Here is a 22,051-nt window from a genome sequence, read left to right as displayed (position 1 = left end):
TAGGCCATGATTGGATAGAAAGGGCTCTGATCAGCTGACAGGACTACTGGGAGGTGGAAGAAGTGAGTCATTGGAAGCATGCCCAGGAAGGGGTTATCTTTTAACTGGATTCATTCATTCATTCTCCCACTCTCTCTCTCTCTTTCTCTCTCTCCTCTCTCTCTGCTTCCTGCCTGCCATTAGCTAGGCTGAGTTCCTCCACCACGCCCTTCTACCATGATGTTCCCAGAGCAAGGGAGCCAGTCAACCACAGACTGAACCTTTACAACTGTGAGCCACAGATAAAACTTTTCCTTCTCTATGTTGTTCTTTTCAGATATTTTGTTCAGAGTCATGAAAATCTGACTAACACAGGCGTGATAAAATTATAAACTGTAATAATACTTTGTTTGTTGCTTCATGCCTTTTCCCCACGGAGCAGGAAGTGTTCTCAGTTAATTTCACACTTTTAATAGAGTTTCATTCTGATGTCTCCTTTTCAAATTGCAAAGTCAAATAATGGGGCAGTTATATGTCCTGACTCAGGTCACAGCAGAAATCACTGGTAGAGACATAAAACATTACCTATCCAGTTAAATCTCTGAATGTCATTTCCTGAGTGAACATGGTTGGTCCTAGAACATCACCTCTTAGTGGCATGGCTTCCAGGAGATTTACCTGCTAGCACAGCATCGTGTTCAATAAGTGGTTCATTCAGATATCTTGTTTGCTCTAATTTCTTCTCAAGTATTTTGGAGAAATTTGAAAACTTGGAAGTTACCCAGTGGGTTGGAAATGTCAAGGACTATTGGTTCTGATGGGCCAAGCATCTTTCTGAACCTTGGTTATAGTTTGCTCAAAGGGAAGAAAGACAGTTTTGTTAATTCTGTCTCTACTTACTTTCTTCTTTCTGTTTCAAATCTATGCAGTAGTTTCCGAAGACCACCATTCTTAAATCCCTGAAAATGGGCAGCTGGGGCTCCCACTGTGATGACATCGTAGAGAGCATCTGGAATGGAAACAGACAAGGAGTTGAAGGCTTTGCAAACATTTATCTCCTACGTGCTGTTTGCACTGAAGCATACCCATACTGTGGGAAGTTTGAGAAATTATTCTGTTTAAATTCATAGGAATAACTATGAACTCTCATCTCAAGGGGGCAAGAGAAACTAATCAATCTTTCTAAAAGCCACCTGTGCACCTAAACAAGTTATAATGTTTCTCTGATTTATGACTACATCTTAATTATATGCTACAGTGTAGAACAGTATGTTCTCTCATTCTTCTATATACTTACTGAGAAAACATGTTAATTGGTCTTTTGTGTATTTTACTTTATTGAGTTTTGCATCATTTAATTTGCAATCATATTGAAATTCAACAATAATGAACAATCTTTCAACCACATTTTACGGAGAGAAGAACCAAAATATTAATTCATTTTGGCTCAAGGGCAGAACAGAACTAGAGCATTTTAGAAAAATCTATACAGGGTCATTTTTGCCAGTATATACTAAATCTTACACAATTTTGAATGCATGCATTTGCAATTTCCTTACCTGACATGGAAAGAATACAAAAAATGACTTTTGATCTATTTTTCAGCCAGATACTTTGTTTTAGCATAAAAATCCATACTTTTAAATTGTAAGTCAATTCTTTGATCTTGAAAGTCATCAAGTTGGATACATATTAAGGATGGCCTCAAAATATGGCATCATTTTTACATTCTAATACAAAGTATCCTCATAAAAAGAAGACAGAGTGATAGCCCTCTTGTTAAACTACATTTTATTTGGGAAACCTCATTTCATAATAGATCTTTTTCAAATTGATTTTGATACTGAGGCAATTGTTGTTGCTTTTTTTTTTTTTTTTAGATCTCATTTACTGGAAAAAACATAAGTTATTTTGTTAGCCTTAGGTAAACACAGTAAGTTCTTCAGAATTGCTCCATCCAGACACATCTAAATTTCATTTTTTATATACAAAATGTCTTCAAATGAAAGACTTCAGCAGTACTTCAAAAATGCAAGGTCAGAAGAAATATAATACCACTCCAATTGATCCATTATAAGGCACATGCTGAATGATCAATTAATGGATCTCTGTGGTGGTAATCTGTGCCTTTTAAAAAATCACTGACAAATACTCGAAGTTAACTCATCCTAAGATAGCACTGTATTCGATTTATAAGAAATTTAAATATTCTTTGACCAGGGAAATTTAATCAATAGCTGAGAAAAGGATTCAGGGTGTGTATGGATGTGCAGATTGCCTAAATGTATCGGTTCTAGTCCTGAAAAAGTGTCACAGCTTTCCAAAGGGTCATGTCATCACCCTGTGGTTATGGTTATAGTTTCAATCTAAAATGTCCCACAAAGGCTCATGAGTTGAAAGCTTGGTCCCCAGTTCAGTAATGTGCACAGGTAGGGCTTTTGGGAAGTGAATGGATCGTGAGGGCTCTAATCTCATCGATGAATTAATCTAATTAGGATTCATAGATGAATGACCTCTTGGGAGGGGGTGAAAACTGTAGGAAGTGGAACGCACCCAGTTCAAGGGAGTAGGTTTTTAGAGCCATGACTTTGGGGCATTCCTTCTTGCTGGCCCCTCCATTTCTCTCTCTCTCTCTCTCTCTCTCTCTCTCACTCTCTCTCTTTCTTTTGTGGCTGCCTTAAGACAAAAGTATTGATCCACTATATATTACCTGTCATGATTTTCTGTTTCACCATGGGTCCAGAAAAAACAGCCAAATGACCATGACCAAAACCTCTGAAATTTAAGCCGAAATAAAATTTCTCCTGTGTAAGTTATTTTTTCTCTGATATTTTGTCATAGCAAAAATGGAAAGCTAAATAACAGAGTTACCAATGCTGAATTCTCATCTGCCTTCATTTATCTAATGAGAAACTTGAGGACCATGAAAAGCTGACTGCTTCGTCTAAGTTTCAAAAGACCTCAACCTTAGGGGACTTTGACTTCTTAGCCAGAATGGATAGCCAGTGTTCCATGGGGGTTTAAGATACTAGGTAGGACCTGAGTCCCTGGATTTAAATCCAAGCCCTTCCATCCATAAGCTGCATGGTATTGAAAAATTATTTAACTTCTCTATGTATCAGTTTACTCACAAGTCAAAATGGAGGTAAATGTCACAGTCATTCAGTAAATGTTATCTATGATAATTTACTTTAAAGAAGTAATCCCACAGAATAAACAAAGGTGATATTTTAATTTTTACTCATTTCCCTATAAAACTAGGCATTTCAGTCTACAAAGGAAAATGATACTGAGGCTCAGTCTTCTGAATAGAATCAGCTCCTGTGATAATTTGAGTCAAAGATAAAAATACGAATCATCATGACTTTCCAACACAATGTGCTGTATTTCTACCCAAAACTGCATGAGCAGCTAAACCAACAATACACAACCAACACTAAAACCACCACTTGGACTTACAAAGGAAACTGGTCATTTATGGCAACAGGGATGAACCCACAAGCTCTACATTAAGGGAAAGAAGCTGGTCAGAGAGGGGCAGCTACTCCACTCCCTGTGTCTGCAGTGTCTCAACAGTCAGAGTCATGGAAGCAGAGGATATAACAGGGGGTGTCAAGGCATGAGGAGGAGGAAATGGGGAGTTCCTATTCAATGGTCGTAAGTGTCAGTTATGAAAAGTGAAAGAGTTCTACAGAATGGCTGTACAATAATAGTGTGTCATGTACTTGAAAATTCGTTAGGCGGCAGGATCTCATATTCAATGCTCTTATAACAAGACGAACAACAATAAAACCAAAAGGGGGCACAAGGATGCTTTCAGATAATAAATATGCCTGTTACCTTGAGTGGTGATGGTTTCACGGAGGTAGGCCCATGTTCAAACCCATCAATTGTATATATTAAATATGTGCAGTATTTTGTAAACCAAGTGTACTTCAATAAAGCGGTATTTTTAAACCATATATTTCTCTAAGCCCATATTCCAGGGATTTCTAACTCAACTTCCAAAACAACTGCCTACAGCCTGTGGCTCCTCCAGCACCAGCCAGCCAGAAGATGTTATGGTTTAAAAATGAGCTCCCTCGCCCCAAATCTCAGGAGACAATGGAGCCATGATCAGAAATAAATGATTAGATGATGACAGTAGTAACCCAATCAGTATATTGATCCATTTGGTGGATGAATAATTTGAAAGGACTGTTGTACTGGTTGGTCACTGGGTTGGCAACCATAGGCAGGTAGGACACAGCTGGAGGAAGTGGGTAATTGGGGGCATCCCATTGGACTTTAGACTTTGTTCCTGTTGCCTCCATTGCTGGCTCTCTGCTGCCTGGTTGCCCTGAACCAAGCAGCTTCCCTCCAGCAGGTCCTCCTTCCATGATGTTGGGCCTTACCCCAGGCTGAGAGCAATGGAATCAGCTGGTCATGGACTAAACCGCTGAATCTGTGAGCCCCCAAATAGACTTTTCTTCCTCTATGTTACTACCAGGACCTTCAGTCACAGCAATAAAAAGTGATCAATTCAGAGGGAAAGTTTTTAGTGTGGTGGGAGAGTTTTAGTAGAAAGAGACAATACTTCACTGGTGGAGATTTAAATTACTTACTTTCACCAAATTTTCAAAAACATTTGATGAAAAACAGGGTGCTTGGGCCCCTTGTAATGCCTTGTAGGAGGCTCTGAGGCTATGTGAGAGGTCCTGAGAAACAGCATTCTTGGCCTTGGGGTGAATCAGCGTCTTTAACTCATCCATGACTTCCTAGCTATCATCCAAAGCTACTTTCTAGAAACAAAAACTCTCTCTCTCTCCATCCACTTCATTGTTCATGGGAATTCTAGCCTCTCATGAATGAACCAATAGACTCAGAATCATCAGGTAAAGGAAGATAAGTAAGATGCTTGAATAGTCTTGTCTCCCCATAATAAAGAGCTGATTGTATATAAATCTAGATGAAGGAGTCCATGTTTCTTGAAATCATTTATAATATAATGCCTAAGGTTATAACAAGCTGTTGTGTGTTTCTAATTTTTGACTCTTTCCTTTTGTTTTCTACTTATAAACTCATTCCTTATAAGGTTTGTATATCATATTTGTTTTGTTTGTTTTTATTTGTTCTTATTATGCATGATAGAAGAATGTATTTTGACACATATACATATATGGAGTATAACTTACCATTCTTCTGGTCTATATGATGTGGAATTACATTGGTTGTATATTTATATATGCATATAGGAAAGTAATGGCTGATTCATTCTACTGTCTTTCCTATTCCCTTTCCCCCTCTCCTTCTTTCATTCTCCTTTGTCTAATCCAAACTACATTAATTCTTCCCTAATTCCTACCCCTTATTGTGAGTTACCATCCACTTATCAGAGAGAACATTCAGCCTGTGGTTTTTTTGGACTGGCTTATTTCACTTAGCATGATGCTCTTTAGTTTCATTCATTTATTGCCAAATGTCTTAATTTCATTCTACTTTATGGCTGAGTAATAGTCCACTGCTTATATATACCACATTTCCTTCATCCATTTGTCTTTTGAAGGACAGCTAGGCTGGTTCCGTAGTTTAGCTATTATGAATTGAAAAACTTGACACCAAAAAACCCAAATAACCCAATTAATAAGTGGGCAAAGGAACTGAATAGGCACTTCACAGAAGAATAAATACAATTGGTCAACAAATATAGGAAAAAAAATTCAAAATTTCTAGCAGTTACAGAAAATAAAATTAAAACTACATTGAGATCCCATCTCACTCCTGTTAGAATGGCAACCATCAAGAAGACAAGTAACAAGAAATGTTGGTGAGGATGGGTGCGAGGGGGCGGGTACATGCACGCATTGCCAGTAGGACTGCAAATTGGTGTAGTTACTCTGGAAATCATTCTGCAGATGCCTCAGAAAACTTGGAATGGAATCACCAGTTGACCCAGCTATCCCACTCCTTGGTTTATACCCAAAGGACTTAAAATCAGCATACTACAGGGACGCAACCACATCAATGTACATTGTGCTTTTAATGGAAACTATAAAAATCTCCATCATTGGCTCGTTCTGGACACTTGCAAATTAAGTCATCCAATCCCTAACTGTTCCCTAATGTCAACATTCTCAGTAAGGTTAGCATGCTTTCTTAATGTCCCCTGCTCCTCCTTCTTCACTCCCTGTGACCAGTGACCAGTACAGACAATGCATTCCCTGAAGCATCGCAGGGCACAGTCCTCAGTTCCTTTCCTTCCCTCATCTTTATATCTGAACAATTTCAACATCTTTGCTACCAAGCTCTTAATTCTTGCCCATGTTGAGGATCATTACCTTCCTGGCGATGTCCTCATTTCCTGTAGGATTACTATTCCATCTTTTATGTTAGCTGTCTGCACCTGCAGTGTGGAAGTTCACTTCTATCTGGGTTGTCAGTCACTCTGCCTGAAGCACAGGCTACAATACTTAATCCCTCCTCAGCAATTTCAAACACTGATAGAAGAACATTCAAACACCATATTCAGGTCATCTGTTAGCTATCTCCAATTCCTTGTTGGTCACACTGTCCAGCACATTGTAAATGCCACAAATGTCAAGATTATGGTAGCTCTACTCACAGGTATACCCTCAGTGCTTGGAACATGGAAAGTACTCATCCTTGATTGTACAACTGTTGTCTGGTTGCAACCACAAGTTTTTATCTAATTTCTATGTACGTTGAAGTCTTTTTGTTTTGCCCTTGTATTCTCTGATTTAGATTTCCTCCACTCCCATTTCTATCCCATTTTTTGATTGGGATGGAAATTCCACTGAAATTCCATGGTTATAATCAAGCTCAATTCTGCCTTTTCACTGAAGCCTTCCTGAATATTCCAGTCAGAAATAACAGTTCTTTAAATCTACAGGTCCATGTTTCTTTGTCTTTGTACCTTGAAGGTTTATTTAATTTTCCCTTAATCTAGCTCCTATAGCCAAGTAAAATAACAAATATGAACATAAAAGTTTGTTACCAATGAATTGTTAACCTATTTTCTCCACTGCATATGTTATTTGTGGCTAGAAAATGTAATTTACTTAATGAATTATAATAATGTTAATAACAATAATACCTGGAATATAGTAGAAAAGTGAAAATTTATTAGATGAATGAATATTGGTGACAACAGCCCGTGTTTATTGAGTACTTAAATGTGCTGTTGGATCATAATACACACTATATATTCAGGATCTAACTTAATTTTAAAAATAAACTTTTGAAACAATATTTTCCCTGAATTACAGATAGTAAAGTGGATTCTCAATGAGATTAAACAACTTGTCTAGTCTCATCCTAGTAAGTTTAAATTTTATATATTTTCCAATGTCTGACTCACTAAAAAAAAGAAAAAATAATTAGTTGTGTTAGATTCAATGTTCAGTGTCTAGTGATGCTTATATTCTCCATTAGCTGTAGTAATTATGTACATACACTAAATTGTTCGGCAAAGTTTGCTTACATGGAGATTCTAGATATTTATTTCTGAAATGAAGGTTATTTTTGTGACTACATCAAAAAATATGACTAAACTCTATCATCCTAATATTCACTGATTTACTAGAGAAACATCCAGCACATGCACATGATTTTGAGGTGAGATTTTCACATTGGAACAGAAAAGAAAAGTATTAGAATTGATGCAATTCTTAAGAACAAGGCCTAGAGGGGCAATTACGTACAATTCGCTTAAGAACCACTCCAAAAGACACACTCAAGTTGCAAAGAAAGTGATCTGGATGCAAGATCTTAATTACTTTTTCTTTTCTGACATCATTTGTATTTTCACACAGATCTTATTTCTTCTTTTAATTTTTAAATTGGTTCTAATTCCTTTCACCTTCCTTTTCCATTTTTCCCTTGCTCTATCTCTGCATTTGTTTAACTGTTGCTGTCCCGAGCAACACCCACCACTGCCATTCCGTATCCTTCTCTTCTTCAGTCCTGGGCTCACCTCTCTCTTGCCCTCTCTGTTCCCTGCAGGATTCCTCTGACTCAGAGAGCAAGTGTATTACTTATAATCAAGGGAATTACTTATAGTTTGCCAATAATTTTTTCAGGTCTTATTTCTTTGTTTTAGTATCTTTCCAAGTTTTTATTTTATAAATACACAACGGAGGCAAACTTATCATATGTGGATTTATTATAACTTTTTCTTTTCTGCTTAAATCATGTTCAGAGTTCATATTCCTAATTCAAGGGAATTAATGGAGAAATATTCTCCACATTTTATTAAGATGTTGAATGTAAAAATTAAAATAGCACAACTAATTACATATCTTTTCTTAGATTCTGTTGCAACTCTAAAACTCTCCAGAGGTTTTTGCACCCCAGACTTCCTCTGCCTCCCTCACTTTCCCCTCACCACACCTGCCCATTCCACCTGAGGCCTGGCTCCTTAATTAGTTCTTACCTAGAGGACCTTGTGTGTTCTCTCAAGCAGATATATTTACTTCTTCTTGGGCCCATCATAGTCCTAGATACATATGTTTATCATAGTACTATTGCTTTTTACATTGTATAAAATAATTTTTGAAAGTTAATTTCTTTCGAAAATTTTAAGCAATTTAAATATAGACCTTATGAATGTAACGTGTTTATCTTCCCCTTAACATAGATCATGGTGCTATGTGTGCTGTACAAAAAAAGTCAATAAATATAAATATTATCAAGGTCAAGTCAGGTTGCCTTCTTTGTCTCTAAATCCTAAAGGCAATTACTATTCCAAATTGAAGCTTAAAAAATTTGATGTACTATCAAGACAATGCTTATTAGAGTTTGGAAATAAAGATACAAAAATATATATAGAATATATTCCACCTATCTATCTATCCATCCATCTAGATATTCTCTATAGAAAAAAAAACTTATGACTAAATGGCTAAATTTCTACAGAATTTGAATTAAGTTTCTGGATGCTATCTAAAATAAGAATAAAATCAGACTTCCTTTAAAACATACTTATTGCTGATTGAATAACATTTAAAATTTTTATTGGAAGTTAGTTTTAGACTTCTAGCAATGCTGAAAAATTAGAAGAGTTTCTATATGATCTTCATCCATGTTTCCCTTCTGTTAATTACTTTTATTACTACAGATTATTTTTCAAAACTAAGATATTAATGCTATGCTATTAAAGAAGAGAATGCATTTAAATTCTTTTTTCTGCTACCACCCTATTCTCTTATAGCAGTCCATGTTTCGTTTAATTGCTTTATCTTCTCAGGGTCTTCCAAACTAGGACAGTTTCCCTCTCACTGTCTTTGGTGATCTTGCTGTTTTTGCAGATGATCACTTATCTCATGGAATGTCCCTTGGGTCAGGATTTTCTTGTGCTTTTTGATGATTAGATCAAGTTCTAACCCATTGGGCAGGTTACTATGGAAAGACCTGCCCTCATCAGAGCACCACACCAGAAGTGTTGAGTTCAAGTTAACTTGAATGCATGGGGGCATCTGCTACTACCAGTAGTTGATTCTCCTCTATAAAGTTTGGGGATTGGGGGTATAAAATAGAAGAGTATCAAAAAAATCTTGTTTTTGCTTAAAGTTTTACCTACTGATTTTAGCATACAGTTTTAACGATTGATGGGATACAATCAACTAAATTTGATGCACACTGTCTTTAGCAATTATTTCTGTTATATCTGAATAATGATATTCTGTTTATCTCATCCTTTCTACATTTATTTATTGGAAATCTCCTGAGAGGAATAATTAACCTTTGTCCTACGTTCATTTATTTATTCAGCTACTTATTAATATCAATGTGGACTTCTCTAGTTCAGATGATAGATATTTCCCAAAGGCCCCTGTATTAAAGGCTTGGTCATCAGGCCGGCAGCAGCAGGAGGTGGTGGGACCTTTAAAAGATGGGGCTTGATGGGAGGTCTTAGGCCACCCTGTCCTGGAAGAGGACTGTGGGACTATGGGCTCTTCCCCTTCCTTTATTTTGCTTCTCAGCCATGAAATGATCAATTTCCTCCACCACACACTCTTAGCATGATGTGCTGCCTTGCCACAGATCTAAACCAACAGGGACAATAGATCATGGACTGCAATCCCCAAAACTGTGAACTAAAATAAATCTTTTCTCAGGTGCTACAGGAACAGAAAGCTGACTAACATATGGACCCAAGGGTATTTTGTTCTGTGGTTTATGATCCTAGGGTGTTGCTCAAATTGTGCCAAATATGTCTATCGGGACAAAGGTTGGTTCTATGCCTTTCATTGCTATTCCTTCTTTTTAAGGTTTTCTTTTTTAAAGCACTCTCTTACTTTCTGGCACTCTAGATACTCCAGACACATCTTCTATCTCACTTGCCCAACCTATTATCAAACAATTTTTCAAGGAATTCTGGTCTTTGAATTGAAGAGTAGTGTTTAGAAATGAAGCTCTGAGGACTTGTTATGCTTATTGCTATTAAGTGTTCATTTATTTCTATCCCCCCTTTTTTAAAAACATTTTTGAGTGGCCAATGAATGTTTATTTTATTTATTTATATGTGGTGCTAAGAATTGAACCCAGTGCCTCATATATGCTAGGCAAGCACTCTACCACTGAGCCACCACCCCAGCCTCTCTTTCTATCCCTTTAAGTAGCTATAGCTAGAGGGAAAAAAAATCATGCTTATAACTAAGCCATGCACACATCTGTATTTATTTTCTTATTTATACTAGCAACAATTACAAAATCATCAGTCTATATTGATATCTCTGACATCAAAAGTTCCATAGTTTCCTTTATTTTCTCTAGCATTAAGAAACTTGACTCTCATCATCAACATGCTTACATATTTGGTTAACCCTCATATACAAATTAAATAACTTCACTGTTCATCCATAACCCTGTAAGAAATAAATTTATCAAGAAGGGTACAAAGTTTGTAGTTTTCTCATTTATCCTTATAATATCCAGCCTTATCCAATGTTTATTTAGCATTGATCCTTCCTTTCTGACTCTTCATCAAATGATCATTTTCATTATTTTATTTATCATTTATTATTATTTAAACAATATAATAAAAGTAAGTTAAAATAAAAGCAGGTGAGGGTATTGAATTCTAGAGAACATTTCCATACTAGTAAGCATGAAAATAATCAATGTTTGAAGAAAACGGCACAGCTATACATTCTAAACAGCATAGCTATACATTCTTAAAGGTGAATAGCAAGAAGAAAAAAAATAGGAGAAAAGTCCCCTCAACATTATTCACTTTTGAACTTCATGGAATAAACTCTAAATCAGCAAGCTGGCAGAAGAATGCAAATTCTGCAATAGCATTGCTTTCTCTTCCTCATCTCCCAACCCAACCATGATCTTCCCTGGATACCAAGAAGTATTTTCTGCAGACAGATTTCATGTCTGGATGTGGAAGAAGCCAACAAGGCTCCCTCTTGCTTCTAGTCTTTCTAAATTACTTTTGATTCTGTGCATCTAGCTCAGAGGCACCTCTAAAACACTTGGTTATATCCCAACTATGTAGAACTTCAAAGAATTTGGGTTTAAATGATCTTTGTACATTTCAGGCCTTTGTACGCTCGGGTCAAAGATTTAAAGCTTTGAAGATTTAAAGATTTAACTTTGATAGCTGAAGAGTGACTGTGGAGAGCAGTGACAGAGAATGAGAGAGCAGTGACTGAGATTGGTGGTCTCTGATGACCTCACGGCTCTGGTGCACCTGGGGCCTGGGACATGATGAAGTGACTCTGAGGACAACTGGGAAATAGCTACTGAGTGTTCTTCTCAGATCTGACGTGAATGGAAGTCACAGGGAACAGTTTGTTCTCTTGCTATGGGTATGTTCACTTTGTCAAATGGAATGAAATAAGAGCCAAGTGAAGTTAGCCAATCCCAAAAAACCAAATGCCGAATGTTTTTTTTTGATATAAGGAGGCTGATTCATAGTGGGATAGGGAAGGGGAGCATGAGAGGAATAGACGAAGTCTAGAAAGGGCAGAGGGGTGGGAGGGGAAGGGAGGGGACATGGGGTTATAAATGATGACTTAATGTGATGACATTGTTATCCAAAGTACATTATGAAGACACGAATTGGTGTGAATATATTTTGTATACAACCAGAGATATGAAAAATTGTGCTCTATATGTATAATAAGAATTCTGTTTAGAAATGAAGCTCTGAGGACTCGTTATGCTTGTTGCTATTAAGTGCTCATTTATTTCTATCCTATATATTTATATATATACATGTGTATACACACACACACACACACACACACACACACATATATATATAAAAGAGCAGATTGTGTACAATTGTGTAATCCTTCACCTTAATCAAATGAGTTTGTTTAAAAAAAAACATTTTCTATAAGAATCACAAGTTTGTCATCTTAGAGAGTCTTATTAAATGATAATTGATAATGATCAATTATCAACATCTCAATGTTGCAAAATCTAAGTTTATCTATGACTACTTCTGTTTTGAATTTTACTTGCAATTACTACAAAAATAGTAGATTAACTTAGAGCAATGACTTACTCCCTTGTCTCTTCATGCACTTAAAACACTATACTTATTCTTATAGGAAAGTTGTATTCTTTAAAGTTTACAATAAACTGCAATTGATTTTCCTCTAGGACAGAACAGATATATGAAATAGACTCCATAAGAAAACAAAATTGAGATTCTATGGTAACAATCCAATCTGGTCAGTAATATCTATATTATCATTTTAAATCTCCCAGTTCATCCTGCTCTTTAAATTGTGCATCTTTATGAATCTATTAGTCCTTAGATATGTATCACAAAAGTCTTCAGATTTTGGTACTAAATGACAATCATAAAATTCAAGGTGGGAATCTTTTACAGAAAATTTATACAAAAACAGTTAAAGGCTCTCTCATCTTCCTTTAAAAAAAATAAATCTCTGTGCTTTCCTTCTTTGGCATTTTATGGAATCTAAAAAAATTGTTTCTGGCTTTGTGAAAATGGGAAAGTATTCAATGTCAAAGGGAAATAAATCTTACATCATTGAGTCTCATCAAGCTAAAGATACCAGGTTGGTTTGAGGTTTCATAATCGTGTTCCCTTGCAGCCTTTTAAAAGCCATTTAATAATAGAAATGAGATGACTCTATTTTTTCCCCAAACATCTCTTTTAAATCCCTTCAACTACAAAATAGCACCAATGACATAAAATGCAGGCATGCTTATATCAAGAAACAATTGAAGTGTAAGCCCTGACTTTAAAATGGCCTACAAAGTCCTTTGACACAAATCATAAGGCTTTAGGGATTTTTTTAGGGATATCTCTTTTAAAATAGCCCCAATATTTGACATTGTCTGAAGGTAACTATGCTTCACTGATGGAGAGACACACCCAAACCCTGGAGATACAGAACTCGGGAGTTCTAGCAGGCTCTCTTGCTTGGACCTTCCCTCAGCATAGAATAGAAAATGAAGGGCCCAAAGGGTTAGCCGACATCCACAGGTACACATCAGCCTCCAATGCCATGCTTAAGTCAATGCAGCTTATGACATAAAGTAGTGTTGTTTAAAACATGAAGTAGTTAAGGTTCTTTCCACAGCAACTCATAGATCACTACTTGAGATACCTGAAATCAAACAACACACAAACAAAAGCAGCGATGAGTGTGTGTGTGTGTGTGTGTGTGTGTGTGTGTGTGTGTGTGTTTGTGTGTGTGTATTGCAACATCATGGCTACAACATTCATCTAACATTTACAGAACACTTCTATTTACTCTAATAATGTACAGTTACATAGGGGAGAGCTTTAATTTTATAAATCAAAACAGACTTATTAAACTACTACCTCTAACCTGAACTATTCCTAGCTGTATAGACTAGTACTAAACTACTACTTCATTATGAAAAAACACAATTGCTTTAATTTGAAATCATTAAACTTTATAGCAAATATAATAGTTTGGAATTATATATCTACAACATATTAAATAATTAAAACAGAATAATATTGTAAGAATCTGTTTTACAGTATTCATAACCATTTATTTTTATAAGAAAAATATTTAAATATACTGGAGGAGGATATCATATTTGTAATTTTATAGGTTTTATTTTTGTTATTGTCATTGCTAAGGCCTCTATTATGGTGGGCATTCTATTTGTTGCATTTAAGTATCAAATATGCACAAAAAATCATTGTAATGGGTTTGAGGGCACCTGAAGTTAACTGTAGTTTATGTCATTTTTTAATATGAGACATCACATTGATTCTGTTTAGTTGCTCCTTTCAAAAGCTAGACAGGTGAACCTTGTATTTCGTGAATTTGCCCACTATTGTCTGCAAAGCTGTTTCTTTAAGTATATCAGAGTTATTAATCAAATGTGAATAGACATAACTTACTATGGTAAGAATGAAAATATATATATATATATTGCATCCAAATAACACACCAGCAAAACACCAAGTCTTAGCCAATCTTCTTTGCATTATCACCTTGCAAATTGTTTTCTGTGATTCAGCTAAACATTCAGATCAGTAACCTGGAATCTTAAGTAGATTGAACTGCAATTCAAAATATGTTCAATATCTTATAGAAACAAGTAGAAAATTTGGTTTACCCACCTATCACATCTTTTAACATTTTTATTTTATAATTAAGAAAACTGACAGAGTTCAAATAACTTGGTTCAACCCTTGGAATTACATGTAAGTAGAATTTTCAATCTCTCCTAATATGGAGTTGTGCTCTAGTCTAAAGATACCTGCTCAATCTAAACTCCAACTTCTAAACTTAATGATACAAACAAATATTCTTAAAATAAGCTAAATAAGCTTTGTATATACTGTGCGCATGCATACATATACTTATATATGTATGTATCATGTGTATATTATAGGTAAAAAATTGGGGCGGGGGAAATCAGCATAAGGTACAAATCAGTACTTTTTCCACTCACTTGGCTCTTAGGATATCTAGTAATCTCATATTCTCTAGTTAGATTGTGAAAGAGAAAAGCCAGTCTTTCTGCTAAGAGCCATGTTAAGAATCCTCTCCTTCATGGCTTGCCCTCATATGCACAACATTACAGTCCTGCTTTTCTCTGAATTTCTTGATATAAGTAATCACAAGAACAAAGTTCCTTTTGGCATTTTGTTATGGGGTTTTCTTGTGCCCTCTAAGGTGCTTCAAAATGTGACTTTATCAAGCTGAAATCCAGTCCAATATGACCAGCGTCTTTGGAGGAGAGGCTTGGACACAGAACACACAGTGGTCAGGGTACCTGAAGACAGGACCCCACCATCTGAAGATGGGGGACTGGCCAGGTGTATCCATCCACAGGCCAAGGAAAGCCACCAGACACCAGGAGTCCAAAGAGGACATCCCTACAAGCCCCAAAGGAATGGTGGCCCTGCTGACACTTTGATTTCAGACTTTTAGTTTCTAAAAGTGTGAGACGATCAATTTTGTGTCCTTAAGTGCCACAGTGTGTGGTATTTTGTTTTGGCAGCCCTAGGACACCTATACACATCCCACGCCAACAAATTTAGGATAAACTGCTGTTTGGATTTCCAAATAGTAGTTCCCAGTTTCTTCTTTTCAAATCAGAGAATCAGAAGCTAACGTATTGTTTTCATCCTATTTTACTCTCATCTATTTTTCAGATCATAATGAAAAACAGGACAGCGTATGCAGTTCTTTCATTTTTAAAGAAGAGACAGGAAGTAAAAGACCACTTCAATAACAATTTTTCTTTGTTTGGTGGAAGTATATTAAGGATCATTACCAAATATTTGAATGCATAATTAAATATGAATTCATATCAATTTGGCCCCAAATTGTCTCTGTGGTTTGATGACACTGCCATCTATCAGTGGCTGTAACCCAAATTACCTCTTCCTTCATTACCTTATTCTATCAGTCATTAAGTACTCACATGTGAGGACTCTCCAGAATGCCTCTCTAAATCATCTTTTCTCTAAACCCAGCTTTTTTTTCCTTGGTACAAAACTCCATTGCCTTTGAATAGGGTCTTACTTGATTACTATTTTCTAGTCATAGTAGTGCTAATAAAACCAGCAGATGCATTTTGTTCCAATGATGGCAAATGGCAGATGTAGAGTAAAACTGCTATTATTGTATCATTTCAGATGTTTGACATATTGTATCTCACCCTTCATCAGAAATGAGGGGAGCATGGCTTAGAAGGATTCAACCACAGACTTGGGCCATGCATAAGGAGTGGTAGAAATGTGACTCACACTCAGGCCTATTGTGCTCCCAGACACATTGGCTTTTTACTAATACCAAAAATGTCTTTTCACACTGGTCATTAGGAAAAGCATTTTGGTTGATAGCTCTTAAGTGATCTGGTTTCTTTATTACTTGTTGATTCTTTGACTTTGGGTGATTTTTTAAAGACCATTCCATATTGTGATATTCAAACTATTGACAGTGTTTAGGGAAGAGTTCCTAAATTCCTTGGCCAATCCAATTCATTTTATTTCAGTTCTTTCATTTTATATAATATGTTGTGGAAAAGATCTAAATTATAATTTTAGCTGTTGATAAAGTTTATCAAATAAAATTATACATCAGAGTAACTATAACCATACTTCAGCTTGTACATAAACTGGTTGTGTATGTGTGACTCATATATTCAAACTAAAAGACCAAACTCTTACTTTTTCTGATTATAAAGCTTAGAAGATTCTAAAACGGAACAGAGATTTTTATTTTAACTCTTTTTAAAAACCACTTTATTGGGGCTGGGGTTTTGGTTCAGCAGTAGAGCACTCAACTAGCATGTATGTGCAAAGCCCTGGGTTCAATTCTTAGCACCACATAAAAATTAACAAATAAAATAAAGTTATTGTGTCCAAATACAACTAAAAATATAAATATTTTAAAAACACTTTATTGAGGATTTATTGACATACAGAAACCTATACATACTTAATGTATGTAACTTAATGAGTTTGAAAATAAGTATCCACCTTTGAACCCACCACCACGGGTTGTGCCATAAAACTATTCATCAGCCCCAAAAGTTTCCTCCCACCCTCTTTATTATTTTTACATATTTCTTCATATGATAAGGACACTGTATAAAATCTACCTTCATTTCAAAGTTTTAAATATATAATACAGTGTTCATTATTAGGGATACTGTACTGCACAGTAAACCTCTAGGGCCCATAAACCCTGCATCTCTAGAACTTTTTACCCTTCACTAATATTTCCTTATTTCCCCCTCTTCAAGTTCCCAGAAAACACGATTTTACTCTTTGCTTATGTTAATTCTGACCCTTATCTTTCTTATAAAAGCAGTCTGATGTGGTATTCATCCTTTGGAATCAGTTTTTTTTTCTCTTAGTTTCATGCTCCTAAGGTTCAGCCAACTTGTTGGCAAATGGAAGGATTTCCTTCCTTTTTGAGGATAAAAATATACCATTATTTATAGGTGGTACAATTTCTTTGTCCATTTGTTCCCCAGTGGACATTTAGGTGACTTCCATCCCTTGATCACTGAGAACAATGCTGCAGCGAACGTGGTGCAGGTCTCTCCTTGAGATCCCGGAAGCAATTCTTCAGAGATAAACCTAACAACAGAATTGCTCCATCATTTCATGTGGAAATTCTGTTTAAAATTTTTGGAGAAACCCCCACACTTGCCAAGTCTAAACAAATTCACATTTCTACCAATAATGCACAAGGATTCACTCATTTTAACTTCTCAATTATAACCATTATATTGTGGACAATGGTTACAAAACTGGTTGTCAGCTGTGTTTTTAGATGCCTCAATGCATACATGTTTGTACGTGAGTTAATAGACTTATCATGAAAGATGTGATTACCCAAAGTAACTAAAGGCCCCCTCAAAGATGGACACTACTAAAATACCCACAGCTGTGAAGAGTGGTGTCTTGGATCATGGTCTTGGACTGCCTCAGAGCTGTGGCTGAATGTTGCTTTGGGAACTTTCTGTACAAAGATGCAGAATTAAGATTGCCCAGGAGCTAATGCTGATGCTCTGCCCAAGGAAGTTCTGTGCAAGGGCATGGGATTATATCAACTTTGAACTTGAACTCAGATACCAGGTGCCAGACATACAGGATTTCTGAGCATAATAAGATAATCATAATAGCTTGCAAGTGCTGTGACCCTCAAGCCTGCCTGCTTTGCAGAAACTTTCCCACAGAAAACCTTTTAATGATAAAAACCTATATTAAACCTATATAATAAATGTGCTGTGCTAGTTCTGGATTACTGTTCCTCCATCAGAGGTAGGTCTCCCAACTGGTCCCACCTTTCTCTTTGTAAATGTTGGTGTGTCTTTCTTAAACCCCCATGGCTCCTTGCTGGTCTTTAGGATTCAGCTGTGCAGGTCACGGCATTTATTATTCAAAAACGAGAAGGTAAGGGTAAGGCCGGGGAGGTACCATTAACAGTGATGCTAACACACAAGACATAATAATCTGGAGCGTTTGCTGGAAAAACCACACATATCAGTCATCCTATAAATAAATACACAGAATGTTGATAGAACAACATTCAAGGGTGGTATGAGAATAATTTTTAAATCATTGTCATTAAGAAATATCAAGAGAATAGGTAGAATGGTAAGAAATATGATACCATATCAGTCACTCTGGATCCTACTCAGGTACAATTATGAAGACCCAGAGACAAACCCACAGAAATACAGTCATCTCATCCTAGACATAGGTGCCTAAAACATACAATGGAGAAAAGATAGCCTCTTCAACAAATGGTGTTGGGAAAACTGGGAAATCCATATGTAGCAAAATGAAATTAAATCCCTCTCTCTCACCCTGCACAAACCTCAGCTCAAAGTGGATCAGGGTCTTAGGCAACAGACCACAGACCCCGTGCCTAATGGAAAGAAAAACTAGGCCCATATCTACATCATGTCAGCTTAAGAACTGACTTCCTTAACAGGACTCCTAAAACACAAGAAGTAAAACCAAGTATTAACAAATAGGGATGGAAGTAAACTAAACAGCTTCTTCACAGCAAAGGAAACAATCAAGAATGTGAAGAGAGAGACTTCAGAATGGGAGAAAATCTTTGCTACTTGCACCTCAAGCAGAGCATTAATCTCCAGGGTATATAAAGAACTCAAAAACCTTAACACTAAAAATCCAAATAACCCAATCAATAAATAGGCAAAAAACAAAACAAACAAAAAAAACTGAATAGACTCTTCCAAGAAGAAGAAATACAATAGGTCAACAAATATATGAAAACATGTTCAACATCTCTAGCAGTTAGGGAAATGCAAATTAAAACTACACTGAGATTCTCTCTCACCCCTCTCAGAATGGCAAATATCAAGAATACAACTAACAATAAATATTGATGAGGATGTGGGGAAAAAGGTACATGCACACATTGCTGGTAGAACTAGAAATTGGTGCCACTGCTATGGAAAGCAGTATGGAGATTCCTCATAAAACTTGGAATGGAACCACCATTTGACCCAGTTATCTCACACTCTACAGTTTATACCCAAAGGATTTAAAATCAGCATACTACAGTGACACAGCCACATCACTGTTTATAGAATCTCAATTCACAACAGCTAAACTATGAAACTATCCTAGGTTTTGTAGTTGAATGAAGAAAATGTGGTATATATACACAATGGGATACTATTCAGTCATAAAGAAGAATGAAATTATGGCATTTGCTGGTAAATGGATGGAAGTAAAGAATATCATGCTAAGTAAAATAAGTCAATCCCTAAAAACCAAAGGCTAAATGTTCAAATCTTCTTTCTGATATGTAGATGCAAACTCATAATAAGGTGGATGAAGTAGGGAAGTTACTGTATATATGTATAATATGTCAAAACACATTTTATTGTCATGTATAATTAATAAGAACAAATAAAAACCTAATATTTCTCCTTGACAAACTGAGCACATCAAAATGCCACCTTCCACCTATTTAATCTTAGTAGCACCTCCCCCATTCCCATGGGACAAAGTGTTTCTGTGGGTGGTCACCATTAAGTCAGAGGGACTGACTGCCTGTTTGTCTACTTTTGCCCTTTGGTTTCTTAAAAGCACATGGGAAACAAGTTTGGTTTTCTGTCTTCCATTCTTTCTTTCCTAGTTCAAGCAGTAGCACACAGTTAGCTATTTTCTACCATAAATATTATTTTTCAAGAAGCTGATACTCTGTGCACTTTTGTCTCTAATTCAACTCAGGTGCTACATTCACAAAGCGTTGCCCAGAAATACAGCAATAAACATACCGCAGTCTCTTTTAGACTATTGAGTCATTACCGGCTGTAATAGTTGCATCTTCCTCTGTACATAACTCTTACGCTTTTGATTTGGGTCTACCAACAGTCCTGCTTTTTAAAGGAGGACACGCTGTAACATAATTTGCCATTTTTAAAATAATGATCCATCTTACCTTTTAAGTGAGGGCTGTGTACATGCATTCTTTGCAGGTGTAGATTCACTGGAACAAATTCTAATGTTTTCTCTCCTTTGCTGCTGCTTGATTTGAAAGAAGACCCTAGGAAGGGAAAAAATGGAACATTATTAGTACATAAATAAATAAAAAGGTTTTGTGTGTTGAAAAGACATATTGAATAGAAAAACTTCAGGAAGAAAAACATGTCCTGTGTTTACAAGTTTTCTTCTCAGAAATTCTATTTTTTGAAATAAATTATTCCACATATTCTTATGGTAATACTGTGGGATAGAACAGTATGTGTTAAAGTGCTAATATATTAAGAAATAAGATTTTTTTAAAAATCTATGGTCCTTTCATCTCCATAACAATCATGCCCACTATTGTTTTCCTTTGACACATGTAGAATGCGAGTGAGTTTGAGTGAGTCAAGTTGCTGCTTTCATACCTGCGTCCTTGCTAAGCTCTGTCAGAATATCTTGGTACATATTCACCATTTGATCACAGTGAGTAAGGACTTTTTTTCGTAGATTGTCCCAGTGTGGGGAGAGCTCCCCAAGCTCTTTCAGCTCCTGGTTTCTGTGGGGGAAAAAACGAAACAAAACAAAACAGAAATTCTTTACTTTTATCTCAAATCTGCAGACACAGATTCCTTAACCAGGGCTGTCAAGCTAATAAGAAATTGCTTTAATACCCTTATCAGGAAAGTTCTATGAGGTTACTATTGGAATTTTTAAAAATTAGTTTAATACAAAGGAAAATATGATTAGGGTAGGTTATGCAAACATTAAAAACATGTCAAAAGAGGGGGAAAAGGTTAAATTCCTTGATAAACTCCTCACAAAGATGGAGGTCTTGCTATTGTAAATATGTGGAAAGAACATTCCATTAAAAAGCAAATACCCAAACCTCAATATAAATACAGCTAAGTTCTGGGCTTCAATTATCCAAAATCAAAGAACATGAAAAAGGCTATCTGCCTAGTCTGTAGGAAACATGAGACACACAGGTAAACCAGTTTAGATATAGTGTAGCTATAAAATTCAGACCTTGAATAAGAAAGAAATTATACTTCCAGGTATGAATTTTTTTGGCATTAGTTTCTCCCAAGAGGCCAATTTCAAATTCGTATGCATATGTGTTGTATCTTCTAAATCAAAAGGAAGAGCTAATCATGCCATTTAGGTTTTAATTATTAACTTTTATCTAAATCTCTACCCTTTAGCCAAGTTAATTTAAATCATCAGAATGCCTTTTTAAAATTATAGTGATAAATGGTCTAATATGCTGCTTGGTTAGATCTCTTATTCATTTCTGTAACTTTTACCAACAACATTTTCATGAGGCTAATTTAACCAGCAATAATGAACCTTCTTTGCTATTTTGGCTATGAAACATGCTAAATACCAAGTTAATAAATAAGAAAGATGTAGAATCTTTAACATCCTCTTAAACGAAAGAATAATGGATGGTGTGCAAAAATGTGACTTGCTTTCAAATGTGACACCTGCCTTGGCTGTGTTTTGATGGGTATGCAGTGTGATATTGCTACACCTTTCACCTGAGATCTTTATAATCTTTGTGAACATTAATCTCATTCTTAACTTTTCCAAAAATTAAGATTCAGGACACAACATGCATGGGACAAGAAA

The 22,051-nt window shown here is 35.9% G+C and overlaps 1 protein-coding gene across 3 annotated transcripts in view; it reads right to left on the bottom strand.

Annotated features, from left to right (window-relative positions):
- Positions 1 to 22,051, bottom strand: part of Inpp4b (inositol polyphosphate-4-phosphatase type II B) — a 324,225-nt gene that overhangs the window by 148,451 nt on the left and 153,723 nt on the right. For all 3 annotated transcript variants that reach the window (XM_076863878.2, XM_076863880.2, XM_076863879.2), the window contains 3 exons: positions 20,848 to 20,978; positions 20,397 to 20,501; positions 880 to 988 (listed from right to left, as the gene is read on the bottom strand). In XM_076863878.2, the coding sequence (XP_076719993.1) occupies positions 880 to 988; positions 20,397 to 20,501; positions 20,848 to 20,978 (345 nt within the window). The remainder of the gene's footprint in view (positions 1 to 879; positions 989 to 20,396; positions 20,502 to 20,847; positions 20,979 to 22,051) is intronic.

Source organism: Callospermophilus lateralis, chromosome 8 (genome assembly GCF_048772815.1).
Source record: "Callospermophilus lateralis isolate mCalLat2 chromosome 8, mCalLat2.hap1, whole genome shotgun sequence".
NCBI classification, from domain to species: domain Eukaryota; kingdom Metazoa; phylum Chordata; class Mammalia; order Rodentia; family Sciuridae; genus Callospermophilus; species Callospermophilus lateralis.
Note: the sequence above shows the minus strand (reverse complement) of the source record. Positions and strands in the feature narration are given on the sequence as shown.